The 8,472-nt window shown below is 43.1% G+C and overlaps 1 protein-coding gene across 1 annotated transcript; it reads left to right on the top strand.

Annotated features, from left to right (window-relative positions):
- The first annotated feature begins 57 nt into the window (after positions 1 to 57).
- On the top strand, positions 58 to 7,245 carry LOC106572498 (uncharacterized). Its single transcript, XM_045696241.1, has 3 exons — positions 58 to 6,315; positions 6,502 to 6,619; positions 6,927 to 7,245. Exons 1-2 carry the CDS (start codon positions 121 to 123, stop codon positions 6,577 to 6,579), a joined length of 6,273 nt encoding a protein of 2,090 aa, XP_045552197.1. The 5' UTR covers positions 58 to 120; the 3' UTR covers positions 6,580 to 6,619; positions 6,927 to 7,245.
- Positions 7,246 to 8,472: the final 1,227 nt, after the last annotated feature.

Below are 8,472 nucleotides of genomic sequence, written 5' to 3'. Positions count from 1 at the left end.
ATGTAATGGAGATGTGAATATAAGGTGTTATTGGACTTATCTTACTTTTGCAACTTTCAATCAATTCAAATATTCATATTTTTATAAAATGTCCATTTTATTTTTAAAGATCGTTCAAATATGTCTTTGCCGCTTGAGGATATTCAATGTTATGAGGAGCTAGTAACAGAATGTGACATAGGAAAAATGTCTGAGAAACCTTTGGACACTGAGGCTGACTGTCCAGAAACGGGACTTAAAACTGTAAATTGGCGTGAGAGAGTCCCCTATTTCATGGGTCTTTGTCAAAAGAAAGCACAGACAATGTCCCGTGTAAGTCTGGCTAAAAGTCTGGCTTCGGACAAAACCAATTCTCAGTTCAGTGCAGAGGTTCCCAGAGCCATTGATTTGTCTGTGGTTCCGGCAATCAGCACTGACAAAATGCCTGAGCCATCTCTCACCATCACTAAGGCTCAAGGAAAGACAACCAAAAACAGACGAGAGAGATCCTATTTCCCTAGTTGTTGTCTACAGAAGGAGCAAAAGAAAGACAAACGGAGTTCCGTTTCTACTTTGTCTGACAAAGCTATGTTTGTTGACAATGTGTACCAGGACCTGCTCCAAGAAAAGGGATCTGCCATAAAATTGTGCCAATCAGTTGAGCAATTGCACCTTGCGGTAGAGGAGTGCAGTGCAGAGAGATTACCCCATTTATTGGGTCTTAGTAAAAAGAAACCAGAGACAATGTCCCGTGTAAGTCTGACTAAAAGTCTGGCTTCAGAAAATAATTATTCTCAGGAAGATGTACAAGAGTTTCAGGCCACTTTAAGTCAATGCACGGTGGCAAGAACCTCATCCCCAGTGGAATTGATCAGCAATGGGTCTGTGCATAGTATAATGAATGCCTGTCTCTTGAAAGTCGAAGAGAATTCGGTCGAATCAGTGTTGGAATTGCACCAGGCAGCAGGCGAGTTCAGTGCAGAGGTTCCCAGAGCCATTGATTTGTCTGTGGTTCCGGCAATCAGCACTGACAAAATGCCTGAGCCATCTCTCACCATCACTAAGGCTCAAGGAAAGACAACCAAAAACAGGCGAGAGAGATCCTATTTCCCTAGTTGTTGTCTACAGAAGGAGCAAAAGAAAGCCAAAGTGAATTCAGTTTCTACTTTGTCTGACAAAGCTATGTTTGTTGACAATGTGTACCAGGACCTGCTCCAAGAAAAGGGATCTGCCATAAAATTGTGCCAATCAGTTGAGCAATTGCACCTTGCGGTAGAGGAGTGCAGTGCAGAGAGATTACCCCATTTATTGGGTCTTAGTAAAAAGAAACCAGAGACAATGTCCCGTGTAAGTCTGACTAAAAGTCTGGCTTCAGAAAATAATTATTCTCAGGAAGATGTACAAGAGTTTCAGGCCACTTTAAGTCAATGCACGGTGGCAAGAACCTCATCCCCAGTGGAATTGATCAGCAATGGGTCTGTGCATAGTATAATGAATGCCTGTCTCTTGAAAGTCGAAGAGAATTCGGTTGAATCAGTGTTGGAATTGCACCAGGCAGCAGGCGAGTTCAGTGCAGAGGTTCCCAGAGCCATTGATTTGTCTGTGTTTCCGGCAATAAGCACTGACAAAATGCCTGAGCCATCTCTCACCATCACTAAGGCTCAAGGAAAGACAACCAAAAACAGGCGAGAGAGATCCTATTTCCCTAGTTGTTGTCTACAGAAGGAGCAAAAGAAAGATAAAGGGAGTTCCATTTCTACTTTGTCTGACAAAGCTATGTTTGTTGACAATGTGTACCAGGACCTGCTCCAAGAAAAGGGATCTGCCATAAAATTGTGCCAATCAGTTGAGCAATTGCACCTTGCGGTAGAGGAGTGCAGTGCAGAGAGATTACCCCATTTATTGGGTCTTAGTAAAAAGAAACCAGAGACAATGTCCCGTGTAAGTCTGACTAAAAGTCTGGCTTCAGAAAAGAATTATTCTCAGGAAGATGTACAAGAGTTTCAGGCCACTTTAAGTCAATGCACGGTGGCAAGAACCTCATCCCCAGTGGAATTGACCAGCAATGGGTCTGTGCATAGTATAATGAATGCCTGTCTCTTGAAAGTCGAAGAGAATTCGGTTGAATCAGTGTTGGAATTGCACCAGGCAGCAGGCGAGTTCAGTGCAGAGGTTCCCAGAGCCATTGATTTGTCTATGGTTCCGGCAATCAGCACTGACAAAATGCCTGAGCCATCTCTCACCATCACTAAGGCTCAAGGAAAGACAACCAAAAACAGGCGAGAGAGATCCTATTCCCCTAGTTGTTGTCTACAGAAGGAGCAAAAGAAAGATAAAGGGAGTTCCATTTCTACTTTGTCTGACAAAGCTATGTTTGTTGACAATGTGTACCAGGACCTGCTCCAAGAAAAGGGATCTGCCATAAACTTGTGCCAATCAGTTGAGCAATTGCACCTTGCGGTAGAGGAGTGCAGTGCAGAGAGATTACCCCATTTATTGGGTCTTAGTAAAAAGAAACCAGAGACAATGTCCCGTGTAAATCTGACTAAAAGTCTGGCTTCAGAAAATAATTATTCTCAGGAAGATGTACAAGAGTTTCAGGCCACTTTAAGTCAATGCACGGTGGCAAGAACCTCATCCCCAGTGGAATTGATCAGCAATGGGTCTGTGCATAGTATAATAAATTCCTGTCTCTTGAAAGTCGAAGAGAATTCGGTTGAATCAGTGTTGGAATTGCACCAGGCAGCAGGCGAGTTCAGTGCAGAGGTTCCCAGAGCCATTGATTTGTCTGTGGTTCCGGCAATCAGCACTGACAAAATGCCTGAGCCATCTCTCACCATCACTAAGGCTCAAGGAAAGACAACCAAAAACAGACGAGAGAGATTCTATTTCCCTAGTTGTTGTCTACAGAAGGAGCAAAAGAAAGCCAAAGTGAATTCAGTTTCTACTTTGTCTGACAAAGCTATGTTTGTTGACAATGTGTACCAGGACCTGCTCCAAGAAAAGGGATCTGCCATAAAATTGTGCCAATCAGTTGAGCAATTGCACCTTGCGGTAGAGGAGTGCAGTGCAGAGAGATTACCCCATTTATTGGGTCTTAGTAAAAAGAAACCAGAGACAATGTCCCGTGTAAGTCTGACTAAAAGTCTGGCTTCAGAAAATAATTATTCTCAGGAAGATGTACACGAGTTTCAGGCCACTTTAAGTCAATGCACGGTGGCAAGAACCTCATCCCCAGTGGAATTCATCAGCAATGGGTCTGTGCATAGTATAATGAATGCCTGTCTCTTGAAAGTCGAAGAGAATTCGGTTGAATCAGTGTTGGAATTGCACCAGGCAGCAGGCGAGTTCAGTGCAGAGGTTCCCAGAGCCATTGATTTGTCTGTGTTTCCGGCAATAAGCACTGACAAAATGCCTGAGCCATCTCTCACCATCACTAAGGCTCAAGGAAAGACAACCAAAAACAGGCGAGAGAGATCCTATTTCCCTAGTTGTTGTCTACAGAAGGAGCAAAAGAAAGATAAAGGGAGTTCCATTTCTACTTTGTCTGACAAAGCTATGTTTGTTGACAATGTGTACCAGGACCTGCTCCAAGAAAAGGGATCTGCCATAAACTTGTGCCAATCAGTTGAGCAATTGCACCTTGCGGTAGAGGAGTGCAGTGCAGAGAGATTACCCCATTTATTGGGTCTTAGTAAAAAGAAACCAGAGACAATGTCCCGTGTAAGTCTGACTAAAAGTCTGGCTTCAGAAAATAATTATTCTCAGGAAGATGTACAAGAGTTTCAGGCCACTTTAAGTCAATGCACGGTGGCAAGAACCTCATCCCCAGTGGAATTGATCAGCAATGGGTCTGTGCATAGTATAATGAATGCCTGTCTCTTGAAAGTCGAAGAGAATTCGGTCGAATCAGTGTTGGAATTGCACCAGGCAGCAGGCGAGTTCAGTGCAGAGGTTCCCAGAGCCATTGATTTGTCTGTGTTTCCGGCAATAAGCACTGACAAAATGCCTGAGCCATCTCTCACCATCACTAAGGCTCAAGGAAAGACAACCAAAAACAGACGAGAGAGATTCTATTTCCCTAGTTGTTGTCCACAGAAGGCGCAAAGTAAAGCCAAAGGGAGTTCCATTTCTACTTTGTCTGACAAAGCTATGTTTGTTGACAATGTGTACCAGGACCTGCTCCAAGAAAAGGGATCTGCCATAAAATTGTGCCAATCAGTTGAGCAATTGCACCTTGCGGTAGAGGAGTGCAGTGCAGAGAGATTACCCCATTTATTGGGTCTTAGTAAAAAGAAACCAGAGACAATGTCCCGTGTAAGTCTGACTAAAAGTCTGGCTTCAGAAAATAATTATTCTCAGGAAGATGTACAAGAGTTTCAGGCCACTTTAAGTCAATGCACGGTGGCAAGAACCTCATCCCCAGTGGAATTGATCAGCAATGGGTCTGTGCATAGTATAATGAATGCCTGTCTCTTGAAAGTCGAAGAGAATTCGGTCGAATCAGTGTTGGAATTGCACCAGGCAGCAGGCGAGTTCAGTGCAGAGTTTCCCAGAGCCATTGATTTGTCTGTGGTTCCGGCAATCAGCACTGACAAAATGCCTGAGCCATCTCTCACCATCACTAAGGCTCAAGGAAAGACAACCAAAAACAGACGAGAGAGATTCTATTTCCCTAGTTGTTGTCCACTGAAGGCGCAAAAGAAAGCCAAAGTGAGTTCCGTTTCTACTTTGTCTGACAACGCTAAGTTTGTTGACGACGTGTACCAGGACCTGCTCCAAAAAAAGGGATCTGGCATAAAATTGTGCCAATCAGTTGAGCAATTGCACCTTGCAGTAGAGGAGTGCAGTTCAGAGAGAATCCCCCATTACTTGGGTCTTAGTCAAAAGAAACCAAAGACAATGTCCCGTGTAAGTTTGGCTAAAAGTCTGGATTCAGACAAAACTACTTCTCAGGAAGATATACAAGAATTTCAGGCCAATTCAAGTCTATCCATGGAGGCAAGAACCCTATCCCCAGTGGAATTGCTCTCCAATGGGTCTGTGCATAGTGTAATGAATGCCCTTCTCTCAAAAGTCAAAGAGAATTCGGTTGAATCAGTTTTGGAATTGCACCAGGCAGGAGAGGAGTTCAGTGCAGAGGTCCCGAAAGCCATTGCTTTGTCTGTGGTTCAGGCAATCAGCACTGACAAAATGCCTGAGCCATCTCTCACCATCACTAAGGCTCAAGGAAAGACAACCAAAAACAGGGGAGAGAGATTCTATTTCCCTAGTTGTTGTCCACAGAAGGAGCAAAAGAAAGACATAGTGAGTTCCATTTCTACTTTATCTGACAAAGCTATGTTTTTTGACGACGTGTACCAGGACCTGCTCCAAGAAAAGGGTTCTGCCATAAAATTGTGCCAATCAGTTGAGCAATTGCACCTTGCAGTAGATGAGTGCAGTACAGAAGTCCCCAAAGCCATTGCTTTGTCTGTGGCTAGAGTGATTAGCGTAGAAAAAATGGCTGAGTCATCTCTTAACACTATTGCTCAAGGAAAGCAAACCAATAACAGGCAAGAGAGATCCTATTTCCCTAGCTTTTGTCTGCAGAAGAAGAAAAAGCAAAACAATGCCGAACAGAGTTTCACTTCTACTTTGTCTAACAAAGCTAATTCATCTGGTCCCCAAGAAGTCCTACCCCAAGTCTGTGGCAGCGCCACCCCAAGTCTATGTAATACAACAGAAACTCAGTCCACAGCTACAGGAACTCCATCTACACCCGTGGTTTTTTTTTCCAGTGGGTCTGTGCATAGCTTGGTATGTGCACTCCTCTTGAAGATCCGGAAGAATGCCGATGGAGCTCCTCCTCAGTCAGAGCCAGAGCTGATTGAGAAAGCCCTGTCTGTCAGTGGATCTGTGTTGACACTGTTGGCAGAGGTCAACGGAATGTCCGTTGATGAGGAATCATCTACCCCTAGTCGGGCACCTCCTGATGAGGTAGTTGAAGCAGTGTACAAGGACCTGCTGCAGGAAAAGGGTTCTGCGATCAAATTGCACCAGGCAGTGGAACAGTGCAGTGCAGAGGTCCCTAAAGTCATAGCCTGGTCTCTGGTAAAGGAGATAAGCACTGCTCCCCCCAATGAATTCCTTGCTGCCCCAGCTTTCCTCCTCTCCTCTGTCCTGCTTCTCTCCGGACATCCAAGTAAGGCGATCTCATTATCTGGAAATGCCAAATCGCTTGTCTCAGCAGCAAGTGATAGTCTACCTAAGGATGAGAGTCAGAAGAGGTTTGGCTTGTTGCCAAAGCTGCCTAAGACACATAAAATGCAGAAGATGCCAAAGTTGAAAGCGAAGGTATGGTTTGAAAGTATTTGAATTAATAACACTTTTTATTTAGTTAAGCGTCTCTATTTTGACATTTTATGCTGTGTTTGTGAACCATTAGTTTTAATTGCTAGTGAATTACAATTATTGGGAATTATCAGAATTTCTGTTTGACAGCTTTGTGACTTATGGTAACACTTTTCTATGACCTTCCAGAACAAAGTGGATCCACTGGCCATCTCTTTTGATCTTCTGAGAGAGGATCCACTTGAGGACACTTATGATCATTCATAAGAGGCTCTATTGGAAGGCACCTCTGATGATCATACAAACGGTAAACTGAAAAAATCCCAAACATATTTTTGTTGTTAAATACACATCCTTTTGTCCATACCATTTTGAAGTGTTACTGTTGGTGGGTCTGGGCCCTGATTTTAGCTCATGCACAGAATTGATTTATCTCATGAGTTACGCTCACACATCTCAAGTCAGGATATGACACATGTTAACACCATAGATATTTGTCAGCAGTCTGTCACCATCTCACTATTCTGTAATATGCTGAGCATGTGCAAATTGGTTTTTGAACTGTGGTGAAATGTTTTATGACTATGGGGTCCTCACTAACTCTCTCTAATTAGACTTACAGTGCAGCCGTCCTTTTACATCACCTCCCAACCCATTTGGAGAAGAACTAACATTCTGGCTCTGGCACCAAAAGACAGTCTCTTTTCACTAGCATTGCCAGCGTCATCACCAAGGCCTTCACTAGAGCACTTCACCCAGTCATGACCAGATCTAGGACCATCCGCAGTAGTAGTTAACTTGACCACCTGATAATTCAAGAGAGGATCCACTGGATCTTGGGACTTTATGATCATCCATCTTTGTTTAGATAAACTTGTTAGTTCAGAATCCAATTTATCATTCCATTGTTTTCATTCTTATGAGGTTGGTAGCCACACAATTACATTTAGACTTTTGGTTTCCATCCAATTGGCGACAGATTTTCATGCAAATATTCTAAATTCTGCTTTAAAAACAATGTGCGCATTTTTCCACCAGTGATGTTTTCATCAAATTGACTAGTTGCGGATAAAAGGCTGTGCATGACGGCGTAGTGCACATAATACCTTTTGCGGTACTGTTAAATCCCATGTGTCGAATAAGAAATACAAATTAAATGGGTTTCCATCACATTTTCAACTCTGATGGTTTTCTCACAAAAATAAATGTGCGCTATATAAAGTGTTTCCACTCCGGTATTGGCACATGCACTCTAGCAAACAGCGTGCAGATACCGGATCTGTGCGCTGTTGGCTAGAGCGCAGATATAGCCTACAGTGGTTTCCAACCAGGGGTACTAGGACCTCTGGGGGTACTTGGCCTATCCACAGAGGGTTCTTCATGAGACCATAGGCCTACTGGTAAAATTGCACGAGGGGTTACTTCTGGGCTACTCCAGGCAGAGCAAAATTCAGTTGGTGGTACAGTAACCAAAAAAAGGTTTGGAATCACTGGCCTACATGAGATTATGGATTATTTTTATTTGTCAAGCGGCAGCAAAACATCATTGATCATGTCATCAGAATAAGATGCTCAACATTTATTGGAAAGGAGAATCAAACGCATCACCTTGCACTTTCACCAATCTGTAGCATAATAAACCATGCTTTCCCTACAAGTCGTAGTGGGAGGACACGTCATCACATGACTCCAAGTTGACTTCGATACGATGGTTACTATATCATTTCTCACATAATTCATTTTACGGACACAAAAAGATCCCACCTTGTCTGTAATTTCTTTTGTTGACATTTGTAAAGAAGCCAAATGTTTCTCTCTCCATCTGGCCTGACATTTTATCCGACATGTACTTTCGTCGCATAAAAAGATTGGATGGAAACCTGCTTTATAACACTATCAAACTGCATCTCTGATTTCAGTTTTGGAGGATGCAGAGGCCCGTCACAGTTTCAAGCAATAGCTCCAGCCCTCATTTGACATGTTGCTGATTACTGAGATTTGGACTTGTCCCATCAAGCCTCTGCCTCAACATCTTAAACAACCTTACTTGCTCCAATATGGCAAATTGAATTACACAATTCTTACATAGTTAACCATAAAATGAGAAGTGATATCTGAGCGTATCACCATTTATTTTGCTTACAGTTAAGTTGACATATG

The sequence above is a fragment of the Salmo salar genome, chromosome ssa15, assembly GCF_905237065.1.
Source record: "Salmo salar chromosome ssa15, Ssal_v3.1, whole genome shotgun sequence".
NCBI classification, from domain to species: Eukaryota; Metazoa; Chordata; class Actinopteri; order Salmoniformes; family Salmonidae; genus Salmo; species Salmo salar.
This window is presented reverse-complemented; position numbering and strand designations above follow the sequence as displayed.

Bases quoted from the DNA above. Each gene is read 5' to 3' on its own strand.
- LOC106572498 (XM_045696241.1), top strand. From the start codon at position 121: ATGTCTTTGCCGCTTGAGGATATTCAATGTTATGAGGAGCTAGTAACA. The intron at 6,316-6,501 runs GTATGGTTTGAA...ATGACCTTCCAG, and splicing joins TGCCAAAGTTGAAAGCGAAG to AACAAAGTGGATCCACTGGC.